At 40.9% G+C, this 24,968-nt stretch overlaps 1 protein-coding gene across 1 annotated transcript in view; it reads left to right on the top strand.

The window, feature by feature from the left end:
• Positions 1–24,968, top strand: part of ITGA9 (integrin subunit alpha 9) — a 487,954-nt gene that overhangs the window by 382,292 nt on the left and 80,694 nt on the right. The window contains exon 19 of the mRNA XM_040353279.1: positions 20,387–20,473. Coding sequence (XP_040209213.1) covers positions 20,387–20,473 — 87 coding nt within the window. The remainder of the gene's footprint in view (positions 1–20,386; positions 20,474–24,968) is intronic.

The raw sequence follows: 24,968 nt of genomic DNA, 5'->3' as shown, positions 1-24,968 counted from the left end.
ATGCTGTTCTACAAATTTACTGAATGTTTGTATTTCTCAGTGAGTATGAGATCTTCCTGATCCAGAAATAGACATATTTGTAGTAAAGTGTCATATTCAGCAGTTAAGCAGGAGTGTGCTTCAAGTATCAGTAAGCTCAGTGAAAGCTGGGTGTGTCTGTTATACTTTCTAATGAGATCATGGAATATGACAGGAAAAGGTACGCCTGAAGCCAAAGAAAACGTAATTTCTGTAATTTTCTTTCTTTCAGCTCTGTTGGAGATATTTTAACAAATCTTACAGTAGAAAGAATGAATGTTATAGTTTCTAGAAAAAATGGAACTGGAAGATCATTTGCTTTTAGAAAAAATATTGGATTTTGCTACCATATGTTTTCTGGGTCATTTTACAACGAGGCATAAAAGAGCACCACAAATACTCTTCTGACTTCCCAAAGACCCTTGGTATAATACGGTCAATATTTGTTACGTTCATCTAGCATGGACCGTTACTCTGCAGCTCTTTATAGAGAACAGTGAGTTGTTTGTATTGCTTACTGTCCATGAAGGATCTTACAGTCTTCAGCCTGGTAGACACAGGCCGATTATCGGCTGGTATTGGCCAGTTCAATCGTCCTACATTTAGCATGTGTGTACGGTAGCCTGTCTGGCTTCTGTCGAATGAGCATGCCAAAAAAAGATTGCTGAATGTGATGAGTGCTCTCGGCCAACAGCTGTGACCGCTGACCGGTGTGTTCTAGCGGGAGTGGCAGTCCCCCTGTCAGAACACAATAGCTCAGCCATACACACAGTGGGACTACCATGCAGAATTAATCAGTACTTCAAGGCATAATAACTGAACATTTTCCATCATACAGCCCAAAAATAATGCATATTTCGAAATTACTTATTATATGTTTTTAACTCATCTGCATTGGGGAATGGCCACAACAAAAAACTAAACTACTATCATCTTTGGTTGAGCCTCCCTGGGGAGAAAATTGGGGGCTGTAAACTTGTCTCTTTAGATGAAATGTAAATATCTCGCTGACTCTGGACACCACTTATTTGAATTATTGCCATCCGGCAGACATTTTTGAAATATAAAAGGTGAGAACAAACTGATTTAGGGAGAGGTTTTTCCAAAAGTTATTAAGGCTATAAACGGGGAAATTAAATTAAACTAATTAGCCATATGAACTGCTCAGGAATTTTAACCTCTGGGTCAACTCTTCACAGGATCCCGTTGCCGACACCTGCATCAACCATTTGGAAGGATTAGGGCTGCAACAACTAGTATGTGGGCCCACACATACTTCAGGGCATACGCTTGATCTTATTTTTAGACAAGATCTGGAAATAAACAATCTGAAAAATGAGCCGTTACCATGGACTGACCACCATGTAATTAAATTCATAATTACCAAAAACACCCCCTTAACAAAAAGGCTAAAACCGGTGACAACACACTGGACTAGATCTCTGAAGAAGCTCCATTCGGAGCTCTTCAAAACTACATTAGGGAACAAAATAAAAACAATCCAACTACATCAAACAGCCACAGAAACCCTGGATGCCATCAACACAGCTCTGCTACAGTCAGCCGACTTAGTAGCGCCAAAACGCAAAACCTGCATCCGAAAAAACAACTCCAGCTGGTTTAACGACCAGCTGTCCTTGCTGAAGCAAGAGCGCAGAAGATCGAAAGCCGCTTGGAAAAGAAGCTCTTCAGAGAAAAACCACACCATTTACAAGGCAATAACAAAAAATATCACAAAGAAATCTTCAAAACCAAAAAAATGCATTTTTCCAATGCCATCACCAATGCCCTAAACCGCCCTCGTGAACTCTTCAAGCTGGTCACCCAGACCATGAATCCAGTCTTTCTTGAAGCCCCCAATTCTGATACCCAAGAATTTTGCAAAACAAAATTGAAGAAACCTGTGAAATCATTCAGCAAAACAGTACCCCCTTTAACCCCGCCCTCAATCATTCGCCCAATACCCACATAAACTCACTGCAATCAACAAAGTTCACACTTAAACCCATCCCCATCGAGGCCACTAAAAATATCATCAGTACTCTGCGAAACAGCACAGCGCCTAATAATATCATCCCCACTAAACTGCTGAAGGAATGTGCCGATATCCTGGCACCACCTATCACGCAGCTTATAAACCAGTCCTTCAAGGAAGGCATAGTGCCCTCCCAATTGAAGCAGGGCATAATCAAACCCATCTTAAAGAAACCCACCCTCAACCCCAAAGACCCAAAACACCGTCGTCCCATAACAGGCCTAAACGTCCTCTCCAAGGTAATGGAGAAAGTAGTGGTACAACAGCTGCAACAGCATCTAGATACCCATAATTTGCTTGATCCTTTTCAATCGTGTTTCCGTCACGGGACAGAAACGGCACTGCTCAAAATATGGGATGATGTTCTCGAGGCCGCAGACGAAGAAAAATCTTGTCTTCTGGTACTGTTGGACCTAAGTGCAGCTTTTGACACGGTAGACTACAAACTACTACTGACTCGGCTAGCTGAAGTAGCCAGAGTCGCGGAATGTGATCTATCCTGGTTCTCCTCCTTTTTGCCAAACCGATCACAAATAGTGAAATTGGGACCTTTCACTTCTGAAAAATGCACAGTGTCATGCGGAGTCCCTCAAGGACCCCCCTGTCGCCGGTGCTGTTCAATATCTATCTCCGCCCTCTCTTTGAAATCATCAGTAGCCAAAAGCTACTTTACCACTCTTATGCAGATGACACACAACTGTACTTTCGCATCTGCAACAATAAGGATCATCATTTCGGTCTAGAGAAATCCCTCTCTTTGATAGAAAATTGGATAACAAGAGTTATCTTAAACTCAACGGATCGAAAACAGAACTTCTCCTGTTTCACGCCAATCGAAAGAATCAACTTGCAACAACTTGGACACCCCCGCCCATTCTGGGCCAGATCATCACCCCTAGCACCAAAGTCAAAAGTCTCTGAGTCATCTTCGACACCTACATGACAATGGATGCACAAATAGGGTCAGTAGTCAGCGGATCTCACCATCTGCTGCGCCTACTACGTAGACTTATTCCATTTTTTCCCAAAGAGGACATAGCAGTCGTGGTGGGAACAATTGTTAACTCCAGACTGGACTATGCAAATGCCCTCTACCTTGGACTCCCAAAGTACCAAATCACTCGTCTGCAAGTCGTTCAAAATATGGCTGCTAGACTGGTGACTGGGAAAAACCTATGGGAATCGATCTCACCTTCACTGAGATCCCTTCATTGGTTACCAGTAAAAGACAGAATTACTTTTAAAGCACTCTGTCTGACGCATAAGTGTATTTGGGGAAATGCCCCCCAATATCTATGAGAAAAACTAAAAGTTCACAACTCCAATCGCGTTCTGCGATCCACCAATCAAAATCTACTCCAAATACCCAAAGCCAGATACAAGTCCAAGGGGGAATGAAGATTTGCGCTCCAGGGCCCCAGACTATGGAACGCTTTACCAACCAGCATTCGGTTGGAGAAGAATCACTTGACCTTTAGGAGAAAGATCAAAACCCATCTCTTTTGAGTTCAAAGGAGAAATGGACAAACGAGCGCCCAGAGGCGATTTAGTTCGCATGTGCAGCGCTATATAAGTTTTTCACTCACTCACTCAATGTTGGTTACTGTGCGATATAGTAATATCTCCTTCTTTAAAGCCAGGAATGTTTTTGGTGTTATTTGATTCAACTTTTAGGCTGCACTTTCATGGACGTTTTTACAGCCACTTTTTTTAGCCTTTTTTACAGCTTAAAAACGCCTGTCCATGTTTTTTTTTTGAGCTGGAGCTCAAAAACGCAGCGGTAGCGTTTTTGTGCGTTTTTGAGCGTTTTTTAACATCTGGTGTTTTTACAGCTCTAACGCTGGAGCTTCAGAACGCACTGGTCCTGGTTTTTTTTTGCAGCTTAAAAACGTCTCAGCCATCTACAGCTCAAAAACGTCATGGTGGGCATGAGGCCATAGACTAACATGGAGAGCCGCTTTTAAGCTGCAAAAAACGCTCAGAAAAGTGGCTGTAAAAACGTCCATGGAAATGAAGCCTTATTCATGCACGGTGATCGTATGAGTGATATATTGTTTTACGTTTTTGTGTACAATGTGAGAAGTTTTTAAGAAATTGCAATGTGAATTGATTGCAATGATGATACATCTTATGTTGTTTTATCTTACTTTTCTTCACTCTTCTTTCTTCTTTATCTTAATGACCACTTTAACTGTAACAAAAAAATTGTCCATTGCGTTTGAATTATTTGATTGCCATATTCTTTGTGCTTCAGATGGTGCATGATAAGAATACTGTAAAATTACCATATATCTACTGGTTACCAGGTTTACTCTTTTTAGTATACATTTAGTTAGTCCGATATTTAGTTTATCTTCTTTTGCGATAATGTGACATGAACAATTTGGTCTGCAGTTTGAGTCCATCACATGCTCTACTATATGAATATTTATTTAGTTTACACTGCTTAACAGTGAACTTGTAACCCCTGCACTAAAGGCTGTAACAACATTGTGTGCTAGTTACAGAACCATTAATAGACTATACTAAAAGTATTGGATAAAACAGCTGCTACACTGTAAAAAATTGTGTGCTTAATAATGTTTAGAATATTGATTCTAGTAAACATACATTTCATGGCACTGCATCATATTTGTTAATTAATATTAAATGTACCAAAGGATCACTTATCACTTTACAAAATAAAACTCTGCTATGGGATTGTCTGGTGACTACTCTTTTGAGAGTAGTCACCAGACATACCCAAAACAGAGCTTTATTTTGCAAAGTGATGTGCAAACTGTTGGTGTTATATAAATCCTGTATAATAATAACAGCACACCCTAATAAGCAGTTTATTTACCATTTTAAAAAAAAAGGGTTCTCTGCTTGTTGATTGTGTATTGAAAAAGTATTGGCTGTAAATGCAGGTTGTATTATATATTTTTCTTTTAAATGCTCTAATCAGTAATGGAACAGTAAAAGAACTAGCTAGATACACATGATCACCAAATGGGAGTGCACATTGTGGACAGCATCCCAAGGCTGGGGTAAAGTTCAATATGCATAGGCTTCACAATGTGCCACTGTACTGTCATTCTTACCACCACTTCGGGAGACCTACAAAGTATACAGTTTCATATACAAGCTCAAGGTATGGGCTAGCATCCATGTTGCTTAGTCTGACGCTTAAAGCTACAAAGGCAGTTTTAATAGAACAATCTCACTATTTAGTCTGAAATTAAAAGAGAAGTTCAGGAATGCAGAAAAAATTAAAATCATACTCACATAGACGGCTGCAGCACCGATCCCAGCTCCAGGTGTCCCCCACTGTTTCTAACCCGAGTACTGAGCAATCGAACACCGCTGATCGATTGGTTTTCCCCCTCTGCTCTGAGCAGAGAGTCCTGACTGTCAGTCGCCAGCTCTCTGCTCTGCCCTTCTAGCGTTCAGTGGAGCAAGTGGGAGGGGCTGGCTCAGTCTCCCAGCAGCATGCTTAGAGGTTGAGCCAGCTTGCGGTCCCAATTCTGGGTGGATCCAGACTGTAAAGTCGTCATCTTTCTCAAGCCTGGACTGGTTGAGTGATGTCAGCTGACAGTGAACTTCAGCTGAAAACAGGTCACAGGAGTACAGAACGAACTGGGCTCCTGTGATTCATAGAAGTATAGCCAACAAAGATTTGGCTATACTTCTTTAAGTCTTGAAAGAGCAGTAATCGATTTCTGACTGATGGAACAACATGCTACCCGTGGTGTGAGCTACACAATGGCATGTAACAGCAATTAATTGGGCATGGTCACACAATGTTGCAACTGTGTGATTCATTTTTGTTACATGTCACTGTGCAGTTTACACCATCGAGGCCCAGTGTTCTGTCTGGCAATGATCCATTGTGGATAATCTTTTTATTTTTGTAGCACGTTTAAGATACTAAAAATTGCTGTGTAGCTCGTGCCTTTTTCTACTAGCTGTGGCGATGCTAAGTTGCTTCAAGATTTTTTTATGTCAGTGCTGTGTACATACTTCTATAATAAAGCCTGTGTCTTGGATCTGAAGTATTTTTCCTGGAATTATGTCTTCCCATAAACTTAAGTAAAGGTCTGGCATTGAGAAATCTCTGCAAACTTTGCAGGGGGTGTTTTGTTTAACATTTATTTAGATGTACTCCTAATGGGATACTATGACTAAAGAACATTGCAATAAAATGACATCTTTTACAAGAAAGAAGCACAAAAGAGAGGCAATACCATGATATCATGCATGATTCTCTGTATGCCTTGTGGAATAAATTCCATCTGTTAATGCAGTGCAGAAAGCCAGACTCTACTCTTTTATTATGACATTGTCGTATTGTTTGTCCATTCCACAGGCTGCACAAGTTGATTAACTCTTTCACTTTGATATCCTTTGTTTGCTGATGTGTTTGTTGTTCCATTATATATTGTAAATGGAACAGAATGAATGAAAATTAAAAATGTCTCCTTCCTTCCCTTTAAATTTATTTTGTTAAAAATTACAAACATGTTAAACAGACGCGTGCTCTGTGCAGTGGATTTGAACAGAGCAGCCCCAATTTTCGTCTTCTTGGGTCCCTCTTCGATGCACCTGGCCCCTCCCTCCTGGTAAGTGCCCCCACAGCAAGCTGCTCGCTATGGGGGCACCTAAACTGAGCCACAGCTCCCTGTGTCCATTCAGACACAGAGCTGCAGCCCGGGCCTGCCCTCTTTCTCTCCTCATTGGCTGTCTGACTTTGACAGCAGCGGGAGAAAATGTCGCTGCTGTCTCAGCCAATGAGGAGGGGAGTCCTGGGCAGCCGAGACACTCCTGCAACATTGCTGGATCTAGATGGGTTCGGGTAAGTATTTGGGGGGGGGGGGGGGGGCTTCTGCACACAAAAGGCTTTTTTATCTTAATGCAAAGAATTATGGCAATTTATGGTAGACAAGGTACTGATGCAGCGAAAGTATGTAGTGGAACATTTGTTGCAAAGAAATTGTAAAAAAAGATCATTTATAGTTGTCATAAATGGCTAAAATCCAGTTTAGTGGAGCCTTCTTTCACGTGCAGTGGAGCTTTCTCATCATGTAGTGGAACTTTCTTTTAATGCGTAGTGGAACCTTCTTATTATGTAGTGGAACCATCTTTCACGTGTAGTGGAAGCTTCTCATTGTGTAGTGGAACCTTTTTATCATGTAGTGGAACCTCCTTTCACTTATAGTGGAACTTTCTCATCATGTTGTGGAACCTTCTTTCTATTGTAGTGGAACCTCATCATGTAGTGGAACCTTCTTTCACTTGTAGTGGAACCTTCTCATCATGTATAGTGGAACCATATTTCACATGTAGTGGAAGCTTCTTATTGTGTAGTGGAACCTTCTTATCATGTAGTGGAACCTTGTCATCATGCAGTGGAACCTTCTCTCATGTGTATTGGAACCTTCTCATCATACACTTTAGTGGAACCTTCTTTCACCTACCTTTTGCCAGTTTCTACTTCATAGTCACCTGACAGGAAATAACCACTGTGACGGATTCCAGAAAGAGAATCAGTGGAGATCATAACAGCTGTTCTAAGATGTATGAATATAGAGTAGTGGTTAGTAATCAAAACAAGTCTTTTTGGTTTTTAGAAATGTATGTATTCTATATACTCCTACTCCTCCATCATGTGTCTGCAATAGCCATGGGTTTATATTTAACTGCTTGCCGACCAGCGCACAACTATATATGTCAGCAGAATACACGGACAGGCAGAAGGACGTATATATATGTCCCCTTTAAGATCGCGGCATTGTGGACGCGCCCGCGCCCCCCGCCGCAAGCTCCGTGAGCCCGACCATGGGTCCCGCGGACTCGATCGCCGCGGAGATACCCACGATCATCTCACGGTAAGGAATAACGTGGAGATGCTGATGTAAACAGCATCTCCCCACTCTGCCTAGTGACAATGACAGTGATCACCGCTTCCTGTAATCGGAAGCGGTGATCACTGTCTTGTGAGATGTAGCCCATCCCCCCTACAGTAAGAATCACTCACTAGGACACACTTAACCCCTACAGCGCCACCTAGTGGTTAACCCCTTCACTGCCAGTGTAATTTTCACAGTAATCAATGCATTTTTATAGCACTGATCGCTGTAAAAATTACAATGGTCCCAAAAATGTGTCAAAAGTGTCCGATATAATGTTGCAGTCACGATAAAAGTCACTGATCGCCGCCATTACTAGTAAAAAAATAAATTATTAATAAAAATACCATAAAAATGCTATAACTTTTGCGCAAACCGATCAATAAATGCTTATTGTGTTTTTTTGTTTTTTTTTACCAAACATATGTAGAAGTATACGTATCGGCCTAAACTGAGGAAAACATTTTTATTTTTATTTTTTGGGGATATTTATTATAGCAAAAAGTAAAAAATATTGTTTTGTTTTTTTCAAAATTGTCGCTCTATTTTTGTTTATAGCGCAAAAAATAAAAACCGCAGAGGTGATCAAATACCACCAAAAGAAAGCTCTATTTGTGGAAAAAAAAACATGTAAATTTTGTTTGGGAGCCACATCGCACGACCGTGCAATTGTCAGTTAAAGCGACGCAGTGCCGAATCGCAAAAAGTGGCCCGGTCATTTAACAACAAAATGGTCCGGAGCTTAAGTGGTTAATAACAAATGATCAGGAATCCTATTTGAACAGCACAATCTGCACATATACAACCACCAATTGCAGTTTATTTAGCTCTATAGTATAGTTGAATTAATGCATGTTATAAATGATTGAATGTCTGGTACTAGCATTAATTGGCAATATTTCGTATGTTTTAGCAATTGTTTGGCAGCTTTTATGAAGCATTTATATATACTCACTCATCAGTATGTAGATAAATCATATTTTATGCAAATAAAAAAAAAACAATACAATTTTTGTGCTGTCTTAACATTTATCATATTTACCTTCTGTGAAAATGTACAATTTTTCTATAACTCTAAGCTTGATTAAACATAAATGCACACTGTTGCCAACTTCTGAAAGCCTTTTGTGTAAATAGTGGTTTCAAACAAAAGCAAAATGTTACTGTATTTGCCATACTTTTGAAAGGTTTTTGTATAAATATGTTTTTCAGCATCAACAAAACACCAGATAGGCAGAAAGACTCTGTAGGGTATAGTTATAGGTCCCCCAGGATCTTAGGACTGCTGGGCAAGTGTGATGTTTGATTAGATATTTAGATAAGACTAACCAATGCCAAACACTGTGAGGTTGTATATTTTCATTTTTTTTTTTTTTTACCAGTTGTTTATTTTATGGCCTTGCTCTGTCAAACAGTATTTTCAGGACATAATGTAGCCTGAACCTAGCAATGTACTAAACTCTGCCTATGTTACTAAAGAAATATATTAAGCTAACTAACATCGCTTAGATCAGGGTTTCCTAACAATTTTAATTGGAGTACCCGAAGAAGAAAATTGTTGGTGTAGCGGGACCCAAGAAGAGAATTATTACCCAAATATCAGCAAAGCCATACACAAACATATAACAATCGCCATAGAAGTAATCCTTGATTTTGTTCTTATGCTGTAGGTATTTAAAAAAAAAAAATTAAAAATGTACCCATATAATAAATTAATGGTTATATTTTTTCTAGTAGCCATTTTCAGCTAGCACTAGGAGTCTTTTTACCTCTACACAGCATTGTCTGTGTAATCTCTCATGGCATGGCTCATAAAATGGGTGTGGCTTAGCAACCTAACCTTGTGCAAAATGTGAGCTACAAGCTGTAAGTCAGGAGAAGTGTACCCTTACTTTGTTAGTGAAGAAGTGCCCCTATGTTAGTGGTCATTGTAGTAGTCAGTGGTGTAGTGCTTGCTAACATTGGTTTTGAAGATACCTTTTAATATATATTTATTAAATAAAGAGGTAATATATTCACAAAGCCACCACATAGTCTATTTGATATACTGTAGGTGCTCTGAAAGGCTATTTATTGTGACAGAATTGGAGATGTTTTCGTAGATCAATTATCTGTTACAACCCTGTGTATGAATAAGCATGCATATTATTCCTATCCTACATGACAAGACTCAAATAGCCAGATTCAGAGAAAGTTACGCCGGCGTATCAGTAGATACGCCGTCGTAACTCTGAATCTGCGCCGTCGTAAATTTAAGTGTATTCTCAAATTGAGATACACTTAAATCTAGCTAAGATACGACCGCAGGCGCCGTCGTATCTTAGCTGTCTATTTAGGCTGGCCTTTCAGCGATAAACTCTCATCACCACTCTAGCCAGAGTGGGTATAGGACTGGACAGGCCTCTCTCACCAGCCTAGCAGCCAGGGTGTCACATGGAACTTTAGCAAAGTCTCTGCCACAGATCTTCCCAAAGATGGAGATATTCTCGATCCAGAATCCTTCCCACTCAGGATTAAGCACCCGGATCTCTCTTGAATAAACTTTAGTCAATTCAGTACTGACAGGCGACCATCATCCAGCCTTTCAGTAATGGTGCGTCCTTCAATGAAGTCTAGGCCTCCCCCGAGTGTACCAGCCTCGTGCTCTGTGCTCTCCAGAACAGGAACTTCATTTGGCGGCTTCCTCCCTCATGACGAACAGCGCAGGACCACTCTATTAATGTAGACCCAGTCTGACTACTGGGCCTACCTGGTAAATCACGACTCCGGACGAACGTGGCCCCAGAGCCAGAAACTCTTGAACACACACCCCCGGCCACACTCAGGGGTGGTGGGACAACTGCCCAGGGTGAACAACGACGACCCAGAACTAATGACTTCTGTCCCTTAAGTACTCTCCCCCAGCATGCACAGCGAGGTGATCAAACCCCACTGATTGTCTGCTGAGGAAAACACCCAATGCACCTTATCTGACTGCTGCCACCCTTGGCCTGGGGTGGAACCGACACCCCAGACAACAATAGTGGTCACCTGCAGTACAGCCATGGCTGGAACAGAGGCCCAAATTTGAAAACAAATCAAGACAACTAATCCTCTGACTACCGTATTTTCCGGCGTATAAGATGACTTCTTAACACATGAAATTCTTCTTAAAAGTCGGGGGTCGTCTTATACACCGGTACCTAACACGCAGACTCTCAGTCAGGCCGCGGCCGTCCATTTTTCAAAAGTCGCGCCTCCTCCTCGTGCTGTTCTGTGATAGGCGGAACACTCAGCTTCCCAGCAGAGCGTCTGTTCAGTGTTCCGCCTATCACGGATGCCCTCTCGTCCTCGGTCTCGGCAGGGCCAGCAGAGAAAAACAGCTACCCGCTACACCTGTATACGTGTTTCACATTGATTTCATAGCAAATACAGCATCCTTTGGATCAATGTGACAGCCAAGAAATTAGCATTTTAAGAAAGAGAGATCAGCAATGGCAGGTCTTTTTAAACCTTCCATAAGAATTCTATATTGGGGAAAGAAACCAAAACATCTCAGGAAGCCCACAGACACACACAGAGAAAATCTACACAGTGTATACTGCAGAAAGTGTTCATTGAATTTTTCCATGTTACAATGTAAAATCACTAAACATGTAGCCAATGTACTGTCCCCCATATACACTGTAGCATAATGGGTGGTAGAAACACAGAGCACACTTCATTGCAATATTATTTGGAGCCTTTCTATTCTTTCCAGTGTTGGACATATAACATGTTTAGATAGTGTCATCTGTCTTTACAGTCAAATAATGGAAAATTCATAAATCTGTAAATCACTCTGCTGTGGTAATTATTGCCTAAATAATCGCTCTTGATACACCAGATAAAAGAAAAGGGCATTTTCACTAGAAATTATCTCCTTCCTCCCAGGAGGCTGCCTCTTCCTCTTAGTCATTCTGTGAGATGAAAGCCAATGTAAATCAAGCACACCCTCGTAGACAACTGAAATACACACTTTCATTTAATGCCTTTCATTTAATGCACACTGTTGTAAGATAGTGAAAACCTAGTTATGGGACTGAGCATGGGACGTGTATTTTTACTAATTACATAAAAACAATGCAGGGGTCTACAAACTTTCAGTATGAGGGCCACATCATATATTTTATAAATACTTGCAGGATGTGAAAAAAAATCTGAATAAACGAATGATTAACATTTAAAGGGATGAATATGTTTTAATGTAAGGCTATTTTGCAATTAGCATGATTTGATTTAGCAAACAACAACTTTAGTAAAACAAAGAAACTCCAAATTACCTTGAGACCATTTGAATCTTGCACAATTGTACCTCATTAGAGTCCTCCCCCCCCCCCCCTTATATCAAAGTCCACCCTTACACAGTTACAGGCTATGAACTTTTTCATGTGCAGGAAACGGTGGTATGGGGGTGTTGTGGAAGCTGGCAAAAATTAAACTGGAGACCATTGGCTGACCTGAGGCCACAGACCCTAGCTGTGGGCCACATACAATCTTGCAGCAGAAAACATTTGGTCTGCGGGCCATAGTTTGGAAACCCCTAGACCTTAAAGATGTAAACATGAGAGAACAATTTAACGAGTGATAAGAAAGTGGCATGTGACATAAACTAGATCTGGCCAAATTGATAAAGGGACGTGACTTAACTTAAAGTGGAGTTCCACCCATAAATATAACATTACATCAGTAGTTTTAAAAAAATGTCATTAGTCCTTTACGAATTTTTTTTTTTTTTTTAGATACCTTCAAAGTGTTGTTGCTAGGCAGAATAGTTAATCTTCCCACTTCCTGCACCTAGGTGCTTAATGCTTCCTAACTACACTGCACAGACTCCTGGGAATGTAGTGGGTGTAACTTTCCAGGAGTCTGTGCACTCCCCAGTCTCAAAGAATCATGTGACTTGGACAACACAGGTGCTGAAACCTGATCTGACACTGCTTGTGCAGCACTGAGCATGTGTGAGGTCTGCAAGGCTGAAATCCAGGAAGTCATACAGTCTGGCTTCATGATGCCCACACTTAAGATGGCCCCAGTCAATTTCTATTTTATAAAGTGTCTAAATGTTGTAACAACCTAACAAAACGGACCTTAGTTTACAGACTAACTTTACTAGAATACATTAAACTTGTGTATTACAGGGGTATTTATATTTAAAAAGTGAAATTGTGGCCGGAACTTCGCTTTAACCTGTTAAAAGACTTAAGAATGTGCACAGTAAAAAGCTAGTGGTAGTTAGTCATGTCAGTAAGAATAACTGAATTTGATCTGTTTTATTGAAGATGTTTCAAGTTTATCCAAGCCACTTCTTCAGTTATGAGTGCCAGGCACATAATTAATTTACTGTATATCAACACAGGTTGCACAGTCACCTAAATTCATTCACCACAGACTGTGCCAAGTACGATTTTGATTGTCCAAGTTGTCAAAGTGTCAAAATTGTGGAATCACTCTGTGCTACTTACATAATTCTACCCCCTTGGTGTCAGAAGTTGATATAGGTGTTAATCCTCCCATTTACATGGCTGAAGGTATGAATTGTTGTCAACCTTCTGGGGTAAAGATTGTTAAAATGACATTATACTTACGGTATGTGGAACATAGATATGTAGAAGGCATTTCGACCTTAGGGATGCTTTTTTCCAATTTGACATAGACTACTTCTTTCATGCCATTTGCAAATTAATTGTCCTCTTTGCCCAAAATGTGCAACTTCTTGTCCTTGAAAGAGTGTTCCTTTTTCCTTAAGTTTTTCTGAAGTTTTAACACCTATGTGAGTTATTTGACATCATGAAAATTGGGCTTATATAACTATAATGGAGTGGTTCACAACTTTGACATCTCCTATCTAGTTTTGAGACAATCAGCATCCGCCTTGACACCTTACATCTGTTTGGATAAAGATGACTATTCTACCTGTGTAGATATACCTGCTGGAGTATGTTCCTGTCACTAATTAGGACTTAAAAAGTTACTTGAATAAGCTGCAAAATATTCAGCAGACATGACATTGTGCAGTGCACTTGGCAGATAAGAAAAGGTGCTAAAATTCACTTTCAGCATACAAGTACTGTGCATGCAGCCCACAGAGAGGTAGCCTACAGTGACCAAAAGGGTAAACCCTTTTGCATTTAGCAGGAAAATTGTCATTATGGGCAGAAACTCCAATTCTGAGAAGATGTAATACTCTGCATTTTCTTTTTTAATATATTAAACCTTTTATGTTAATTCTATAAAAATTTTTTTTTAAATTAAAGTAAAGAAATAACGGAATCATGGGGCAACGTTCATTTGTTTCTGTTTGCATGAAGATTAAATCTATTAATTGTCTGCTTCAGTTTAAATATTAGATTGGAAAGAAGATATCTACCTGAGAATGACAGGCAGGTTGATCTGCACATCCTGGAGTGACCAGTTTATGTCTAGTACTTACCATGATCTTTGCCAAATACTTACAGTAGCAAACAAATAGTAAATTAGCTTAACAGCTAATGCTCATGAAATAACAGAAATGCCATTAATTCATTATTAAATAAATACAATTATGCCCTGTACACACGATAGGTTAGTCTGATGAAAACGGTCTGATGAATTTTTCCATCAGTTATCCGATGAAGCTGACTTTCATCAGTCGTGCCTACACACCATCAGTTAAAAAAACGATCGTGTCAGAACGCGGTGACTTAAAACACAACGACGTGCTGAAAAAAATGAAGTTCAATGCTTCCAAGCATGCGTCGACTTGATTCTGAGCATGCGTGTATTTTTAACCGATGGACGTACATACAGACGATCATTTTTTTCTATAGTTTTTTTATCCATCAGATAATTTTAAAACAAGTTCCTATTTTTTTAACCTATGGATAAATAACCGATGGGGCCCACACACGATTGGTTTGGTCTGATGAAAATGGTCCATCAGACTGTTTTCATCAGACTAACCTATCGTGTGTACGGAGCATTGCATAAAAAATTGTGATTTATAAAAATTGATCCATTTATTTTGTTGTGTAAACCAGATCTGAGAAAATAGATTTTGCTTTAGACTTGCTTTTCAAAGTTTCACATACATGTATTTAGGCACATACATGTGATCAAAGATTAGGATCTAGCAACGGGATGTTGCTTCTTATAGCTAGGATGGAGTGACGTCAATCAGACTTCTGTTCTATATATATTTTTTATTGTTTGAAAAGCGTGCATGTGTTGGTGACATGATGTGTTATTTCCTCTACTTGCTTCTGTGATGACAATTTTATAGTGTTTTCCTGGTTGACTTAAATGCTGTTGTTTAAGTGCTTATAAAACTGTGATGCTGTGTAGTTTGTAATCTACCACCTAAACAATGATCATTATGTGCTTGTGAAGCTGAAGATTCTTGGTTTACTCTATGAATTTTGCCAATTTGCATTGATCTTGTATAAGGTGCTACTTGTCAGAGACTCCTCCTATTCGAACACAATGGCTTGGATTGGTTAACCAAACAATCCCTATATATAATATAATATATGAGGCTTGAGGATGTCTGAAGAAATTCAAAAACTTTCGTCCCCCTGGTTTGAATCGCATTCTACAACTCGGACTGACTATTATCTTACTTAGGCCCGTTTCACACTTGTGCAACTTATCCTGCGACTTGGGACTGCAAAGTCGCATGGCAAGTCTTACCCTATGATTTACAATGAGTACCATTCATATCTGTGCGACTTCAAAGTATTCCCTGTAATACTTTGGTCTGACTTTGATGCGAGTTATCCCCTGTACACACGATCGGTCCATCCGATGAAAAACGGTTAACTGATGAAGCTGACTGATGGTCAGTCGTGCCTACACACCATCAGTTAAAAAACGTGTCAGAACGCGGTGTAAAACACGACGTGCTGAAAAGTTCAATGCTTCCAAGCATGCAACGACTTGATTCTGAGCATGCGTAGATTTTTAACCGATGGACGTGTCTACAAACGATCGTTTTTTTTCTATCGGTTAGGTATCCATCGGTTAAATTTAAAACAAGATTGCTTTTTTTTAACCTATGGATAAATAACTGATGGGGCCCACACACGATCGGTTTGGACCGATGAAAACGGTCCATCAGACCGTTCTCATCGGTTTAACCGATCGTGTGTACGTGGCCTAACACAGGCATTCCCTAAAATCGTGGGTGAAATTGCGGTTAAATAGCAGCCGCAAAATTGTGGTAAAATTGCGCATTGTGTGAAAGGGGACTTAGGCTGGGTTCACACTTGTACGTCACAACTTTGTTGTATGACTGCCATTCTACTTAGCCCTGCAACATCGGTCCTACATCGATCTTACTTTGGTCCTATTTCCATCTGACTTGAATGAACAGGATAAGATTTTTCTCCAATTTTGAGTCTGAATTGTCCTTTGACCAATCAAAACAATCCCAGCGGGACACAAATTCCTTCTACTGCTGCTGTAATCATCATGTCAGATGTCACAAGTCAGATGGTTAGGACAATGAACCGACTTTGATCCGACTTCAATGATATTCAATGGGCTGAAGTAGGACCAAAGTTGGACCAAAGTAGTGCAGGAACCTTTTTCAAAGTTGGATCGACTTGTGTCAGACCAATTAAGACGGCTCTCATAGGGAATCATTAATTTAGGCTGGGTTCACACTGATACCACACAACTGTTGTACGACTATCATTCTACTTTGCCCTCCTACATCTGTCCTACATCGGTCCTACTTCCATCCGACTTGAATGAACAAGATAAGATTTTGGTCCCACTTTGAGATAGTACAACTTGTCTTTTGAACAATCAAAACAATCCCAGAGTGACATAAATTCCTTTTACTGCTGCTGTAATCACCATGTTGGATGTCAAAGTAGGATGGTTAAGACAAGGATCCTACTTTGATCCGACTTCAATGATATTCAATGGGCTTAAGTAGGACCAAAGTCGGACCAAAGTAGTGCAGGAACCTTTTTCAAAGTCGGACCTACTTCTGTCGGACCAGTTAAGATGGCTCTCATAGGGAATAAATGATTTTCACAAATCATGCGACTTGTGCTCCCAATGTCGGAGCGTTTGTCGCACCAGTGTGAACCCAGCCTTACACATGTCATGCGACATGTGCTCCCAAATTCAGAGCGTATGTCGTACCAGTGTAAATTTCTATAATTCAATGATATATGATGATATACTGTATATGATTGGCTGGTGCTTTACTGTATTGACATTATATTGTATATTAAGTGGACACATGTCAAATGTTGTACAGTATGTATTTTTTCCCTCTATATCGATACGTTGTACACTTGTTTTTATTTTATTTTTATATTTTTCTGGAATATCAATATATATAATATCTGTTTTACCTGCCAAAAGATTTGTATTTTTGTCCAACCGGTTTTGAGATTTGCACAGCTTTGATGCACAGCACAGTTCTCTCTGGCCAGGGTGCCTAATTTCTCTGTACGGCAAGCAATACAGCATGAAGGAAGGCCAACATTCCATGTAAGATACATCTCTTAGGCCCCGTACACACGACCGAGTTTCTAGGCAGAATTCAGCCAGAAACTCGATCGGAGCTGAATTCTGCCGAGAAACCCGACGTGTGTACACTTTCGGCCGAGGAAGCCGACAAGTTCTTTGTCGAGCCAAATAGAGAACATGTTCTCTATTTCCTCGTTGTTCAATGAGGAAAGTTGGCTCGCCGAGAACCTCGGCGGCTTCACACAGAACTCGACGAGCAAAACGATGTTTTTTGCCCATCGAGTTCCTCAGACGTGTGTACGGGGCCTTACAACAGCAGGAACAGAGCTATGTTTTACATGGAGTGTTGGACTTTCTTCATTCTGAGTCTAGTGGCACCAATGATAACCATGCACATTGGAAGTCTGGAGGTGAGACGTGTTTTTGTGGCATGGATACATGTTTTGTTTGAAGCAGTTAATTGATTAGCAGATTGATTAGCACTTTCCTCTGTTGCTCTCCTGTCTCCTATCAACATGATTCTTGTAAGCAGTTTTGCTTGAATATGAAATTACAGAACAGTTTGACCAAACAAGTCAAAATGTTCAGGATTTGGACAATATCAAATCCAAACCTTTTTGAAGTCATTTGTGAATAAAAATCTGGTGTTTTTTTTAGGCGTAGCACATATTTGAGGAACATGTTGCTTTTTAAAAAAAGATGGGAAGAAGTGTGAACAATGGCAGGGAGGGCCATTTTAAGTGACTTGAAGGGCAACATAGGGGAGACAAAAATTATTCTATAAACAGCTTTGTGTGGACCCTAATGCTGTACATGGTGTTATGGGATCACTAAGGACAATTTATGGGTCTCCCTACATCAACATAGTATGTTGGCAGCCTGCGTGCCCTGCTCTGTGATCAGCGAGTCGATCCCGACCCCTTACCACGTGATCAGCTGTCAGCCAATGACAGCTGATCATGTGATGTAAACTGAGACAGTAATCGGCTATTTTTTCTCCTCACGCTGATAGCGTGAGGAGAAAAAAAATAGCCGATCACTGGCGGCTGTCAGAGGGATATCGGTCCTGATGAAGGAGAAGTGCCACCTGCCAGTGAGTAACAGTGCTGCCTACTAGTGCCCACAGTACCACCCATCAGTGCCCACAGTTCCACCCACAGTGCCACCCATCAGAGCCCACAGTGCCACCTATCAGTGTCATCTACCAGTGCCGCCTATCAGTGTCCACTACCAGTGCTCATCAGTGTCACCTATCAGTGCCTCCCATCAGTGGCCATCAGTGCCGCCTTTTTTGTGCCCATCAGTGCCGCCTTATCTGTTACTATCAGTGCCCACCAGCGCAGTCTATCAGTGCCCGCCAGTGCCCCCTCATCAGTGCATATCAATGATGGAGAAAAATTACCTGTTTGCAAAATTTTATAACAAACTATGAAACATGATTTTTTTCCCCAAAATTTTCTATGTTTTTTGTTTGTTTAGCAGAAAATAAAAACCCCAGCGGTGATTAAATACCACCAAAAGAAAGCTCTATTTGTGTGAAAAAAAGATAAAAAATGTATTTGGGTACATCGCTGTATGACCGCGCAATTGTCATTCAAAGTGCGTAAGCGATGAAAACTGAAAATTGGTCTGGGCAGGAAGGGGGTTTAAGTGCCCAGTAAGGAAGTGGTTAAGATAACATCAGCAGCATTCCAAAAAATAAAAAATTAAGGAATGTTAGTCAAATTCAAAGTCTTTTCTCTGGTAGTGTGAGCCTCAATTGTTAGCGTAGCAAGGTATTAGCTGTGCATTGTTCTTCTCTCTAAAATCCCCTTTTCAATATTGTCAATAGACAAAAAGGTTTTCTTAGCAGCTATAAAAGGATAAGCAAGCTAAAAGCAGAAAAGGACTTCATAATAGACACTTGTCATGGTAACCAAAGATTAATGCTTCAGCTCCTTGGATTTCTGGGTTAAAAAGTAGCACGTGACACCCCATTTTCATGGCATAGCATGTGCAAAGCACAAAAAGCTGTTTTGATAATAACACCTCAGAGCATTAGCCCTTATGTACAATGAATATAGGCAGGGCTTTTTTCAGCGGGAACGCAGGGGAACGCTGTTCCGGCACCTCCTGGACTGACTGTATGTAATGGCAAGCGGTGCTGGGGTGTGCTGCAGGGTATTGATGCTCACTGCTGGGGGATTTATTCTAACTGGAGGGGATCTATTTTTTCAGGGGGGTCTATTGTTGCTGAGGAGGTCTATTGTTGCTGGTGGGGACATATTGTTGTTGGGGGTGGGTCTTATGTTGCTGGGGGGCCAGTTTTTGCTGCAAGAGATCTACTGTTGGAGGAGAGGGCTATTGTTGATGGCTGCCAGAGAGTCTATCAATGCTGGCTGTGCGGAGATCTGTTGATGCTGCCGGGCAGGGCCGGGACAAGGGGTGGGCAGGAGGGACGGCTACCCCTGGCGGAATGGTTCATTGCAGGTATGGGGGGCACCCTGACCCTACCCCTTAGGGAAAGGAGGGGCGCAGTTTGGCATCTTTGCCCTGGGCGCTGGATGACCTTGTCCCAGCACTGCTGCCGGGAGTCGATTGTTGCTGGGGGGTTTGTTGTCGCTGGCCTATTGTTGTTAGAGGGATCTATTGTTGCTGGCTGCAGGGGATCTATTTTACTGATTTTCTTGATATCATTACCACATTCCATACAAATTTCTTAGCACCACAAAATTATACTTGGTTCTGTATTTTCTAAAATGGGCGGTACTGGGAGTTGGGTATAGGATGGGACCAATGGACGGTACTCGGAGGTGGGTAGGGGCAGGGAAAAAGGGGTGACTCAGAAAGGGGAAGTTCCTGCACCTATTGTCTGAGAAAAAAAGCCCTGTATATAGGTGTAAGTTTTTAATCAGTTAGACCATGGTACCACATTTAAATGGCAGCACTGACATCTTATATTTATGCCATTTTCTCTTCTTAGGAGGAGCAAGGCATTGCCTGTGAATTGTTGGATGAAGACTACTTCAAGTGCAGTGTGGGGTTTCCATTCATGAGATCCAGGACTAAGGTAAGGCACCTCAAGCTACAGTTTGGCTATGATTATTGAGTGCTAATTATTTTAGTTAATTTCAAAGCTTTTCCGAAGCTCTCAAAAATACTAATAATATGCCGTTTTATAAGATTAATCATATCAGAATATGGATATTTGGAAAAACCTGGTGCATAACAACCAATCTGATTACAGTGTAAATCAAAATGTCAAAAATAAACACAAGGTGAGCTTGCAAAAAAAGAAAAGCATGGCTACTTACTTGAAGTTGTTCTAAAGTCTAAATTTTTTTCACCGAATACACTCTCTGCATTAAGGTAACATATGCCCCACTACCTGTTCTACACCCTGTCACTAAACACTTACCTGGCTCCATGTCACTGCTCCAGTGCTGTCTCCATCTCCAGCACCGCTCCCCTCACTTCCTGCTTTCACAGGTGAAATTGAGGGCAGCAGAGCCATAGGCTACAGTTGATGTCAGCCAAACTCCTCTGCTAAGGGAGCAGAGATGTGGCTTGGATGCACACAGCCTGGTTTAGGAGTGCACATGCATGGGTGCCTCCTTAGCACCTGGCTTGCTACAGGAGGCACTTGAAAGAGGGAGGAGCAGCACCACCAATGGAGACTGCCAGAAGAGGAGATAAGTGATGTTTTTGTGCAACATCATTTCACAGAGCAGGTAAGTATAACTTTTTTTTTTTTTTTATAAAAAAAAAAGATTTTAAAATCACTTTAATGCAAATAAGAGAGTGAAAGCTGAAACTTGTATTTTCTCTATCCCAGTTTGTTAAAACAAATGTTTTTTTTTTTCTATTATTGACAGATAACGAGTAAAATGAGCTGGGTTGCTCCCATATAGCTATTTAAAATAGAACTCTGGAAAAGTACTTTTTAAATTTAGCTTGGTCCAGAGATGTTACTTGTAGCTTGGGATGCTAAAAATGCTAATTTTATTCTCTTGGATATTACTGTCAGCCATAATCTTATGTAATGGACAAGGGGAGAAAGTTGTGGGTAAAGCACGAGAGTCAACTCCTGGGCTTCAAATTCTGCAATTCTTCATTGGGGCTACATGGGAAATCCCAGTGACATCATCTTTGACATCATAATGATTTTTCTGAGCTCTAGTGACCATCTAGTGACAGAGCAGAAACAGTCCTTTGTATCCACCTATTACAGCAACAAAAAGTAAAAAAAAAAGTCAAATGCTTGCAATGCCTTCAAGAATTTGATAGCAAACCTGCGTGAAAGGAATTACTGTACCAAATCTGTTCCAAAATTTAAAACCTGTCTTTTCTCAACAAAAAAGTATAATATTTTAGAGCAAACTGCACATACAGACATACCTCTTAAGCAAAACACATTCTGCATGGAAAAGGTGTGTGTGTGTGGGGGGGGGGGGGCTCAGGGACTGACATGGATATGAAAAGTCTTTTGTACCATTGTATCAGTCTATAGTTCATATGCTTGCAAACATTGTGACCTCTCAATTTTGCACAGTTGTTAATAACAACTCTGGCCACTTAACATACTGCTTATGATGTGCCTTAGCAGTATATACCCACCCCCAGATCAGCATGAAATATTAAATACCAATTGTATCATAAGAGAATAGTTTACTGCCATTTGTGTTAAAGAGGAATTCCAGGGATGGATTATTTATACATTGTTACATTGGTCCAACCTGAACCAATGTAACTTTATACCACACCTGGCTGATGCCCTTGGAAGCTGAAAAATAGCCAAAGTAGACACAGCTACTTTAGTGATCTCCACTTGCTTCTGGTCCCCGCGCTGAGCAGCTGCCCTGCTGTATTCTGAACACAAGAGGTTGACCACTCGGCACAGATGCCATTCAGAGAATGCTTTGCTTTTTTTAATGAATGCAAAGCGTTCTCTGAATGATGTCCATGCCAAGTGGCCAACCTCCTGTGTTCAGAATTCAGCAGGGAAGCAGCTTGGCACGGGACCCAGAACAAGTGGAGATTACTGGTGTCTACTTTGGTGATATTCAGCTTCCAGGGGCATCAGCTGGACCAATGTAACCACGTATAAAATATCAGTACCTGAAATTCCTCTTTTAGCGCACAAGGCATGTTTGTAAACAAAAAAAAAAATGTAATTGTAGGTTGGATTTAATTTTATTTACCTTAAATAGCATATTTTATTATATATGAATATATAAACATTGTGGAAAGGAAAATGAAATTTTTTAGCAAGTAGTGAAAGTTGCAAAGTTGGATTTTTAAATAAAGGCTAAGTTCACCTACCAAAAAAAATAAAATAAATGCACATCTTATTACAGGAAAAAATGTGCATTCATTTTTATTTTTTTATTTTTTACATGAACCTGCAAAAGCATTGCCCCTGCGATCAGTGGATCCTGGGTGCAATGCCTAGAGCGCTCTTCCCATACCTCTATATCAGTATCTGTAGTAGTGTGAATGAACTATGAGTGTACGAGTGTGCTGATCAACATACTAAGGGGCAGATCCTCAAAGAAATTACACCGGCGTATCTGTTGATACGCCGCGTAATTTTAAATTTTGCGCGTCGTATCTTTGTTTTGGTATCCACCAAACAAGATACGACAGCATCTGTGTTAGATCCGACAGGCGTACGCCTTAGTACGCCGTCGGATCTAAGATGCAATTTTCCGGCGGCCGCTGGGTGGCGTTTCCGTAGTATTCCGTGTCGAGTATGCAAATTAGCTATTTCCGACGATCCACGAACGTACGAGCGGCCGTCGCATTCTTTTACGTCGTTTCCGTTCGGCTTTTTCCGGCGTATAGTTAAAGCTGCTATCTGGTGGCGTACTCAATGTTATGTATGGCCATCGTTCCCGCGTATAATTTTGAAAATTTTACATCGTTTGCGTAAGTCGTCTGTGAATGGGGCTGGACGCCATTTATGTTCACGTCGAAAACAATGACGTCCTTGCAACGTCATTTGGAGCAATGCACCCTGGGAGTTTTGACGGACGGGGCATGCGCAGTTCGTTCGGCGCGCAGACGCGCTTCATTTAAATGAAACACGCCCCCTACTCACCGCATTTGAATTCCGTGCCCTTACGCCGCGAGAGATACACTAGGAGTATTCAGCAAGCTGGGTACATTCCAACTGATGATATTTGATGTTTATGTGTACACGTACAACTGGTATTTTGTATCCATGTTATATTCTTTACACAAAAACAACTATAACTCAGTATAGCCAAATAATTAACAGTGTGTTATATTATGATTATTTTAATTAATGGTGCATGAAAACCCATAGCCGAACCTTACATTACACAGAAAAGGGAGCAATTCATCAAAACACATGGAAATCATAGTTTCTTTTATAATTTGCCTATTATGTGGGAGGAGGATAGAGCAGCTGTAGAATTCATTATTTTTTCCAGTTTCCTACGGGGTTCACAAAAAGGTCTCTGCACTGTGCTTGATGTCTTGAGTTTGTTTTCAAAGTGACATTGGATGAAAGTTTACCATGAATGTTTTCAGTCATCACACAGAAAAGGATTAAAGACCTTAAAGTGGAGGTTCACCCGAAAAACTAAATTTAACATTAGATTGAGGCTCATTTTGTCAAGGGGAATCGGGTAGTTTTTTTAAAATCGAAGCAGTACTTACCGTTTTAGAGAGCGATCTTCTCCGCCGCTTCCGGGTATGGGCTGCGGCACTGGGCGTTCCTATTTGATTGACAGGCTTCCGACAGGCTTCCGACGGTCGCATACATCGCGTCAAGATTTTCCGAAAGTAGCTGAACGTCGGTGCGCAGGTGCCGTATAGAGCCGCACCGGCGTACGGCTTCTTTCGGCTACTCGTGACGCAATGTATGCGACTGTCGGAAGCCTGTCAATCAAATAGGAACGCCCAGTCCCGAAGACCATACCCGGGAGCGGCAGAGAAGATCGCTCTCTAAAACAGTAAGTACTGCTTCGATTTAAAAAAAACACCCGATTCCCCTTGACAAAATGAGCCTCAATCTAATGCTAAAAAAAAAATTTTGGTTGAACTCCCGCTTTAAAGTTGAACTTCATCTTTTAATTTACTCCCTTACTAACATGTGAGGCCACTGGATGTGCGATATAAACTGTATGTAGCTGAGGCTACATACAGCACTGTGTTCCGGGTTCAAGCCGAGACCTTCCTGTCTTATACCCGGAACACCTAAGTCTATCACAGTGGTACTCAGCCATTCAGAGAAAGCAATGCATTTTAGCAATGAATACAAAGCTTCCTCTGAGTGGCTAAATCAGAGGTTGTGACATCATCAGCCCACCTCTGTGACAAAGCCAATCAGAGAAAGCTTGGTATACATTGGTAGAATACATTGCTTTCTCTAAATGGCTGAGCACTGCTGTGATAGACTCTACTGCGTCCCAGGTATGACACAGGAAGTGTCGGCTTGAACCCTGAACACAGAGCAGTATGCTGTATATAGCCTCAGCTACATACAATTTTTTACCACACATTCAGCCGCCTCACATGTTAGTGAGGGACATAGATAG

The sequence above is a fragment of the Rana temporaria genome, chromosome 5, assembly GCF_905171775.1.
Source record: "Rana temporaria chromosome 5, aRanTem1.1, whole genome shotgun sequence".
Classification (NCBI taxonomy): Eukaryota; Metazoa; Chordata; class Amphibia; order Anura; family Ranidae; genus Rana; species Rana temporaria.
Note: the sequence above shows the minus strand (reverse complement) of the source record. Positions and strands in the feature narration are given on the sequence as shown.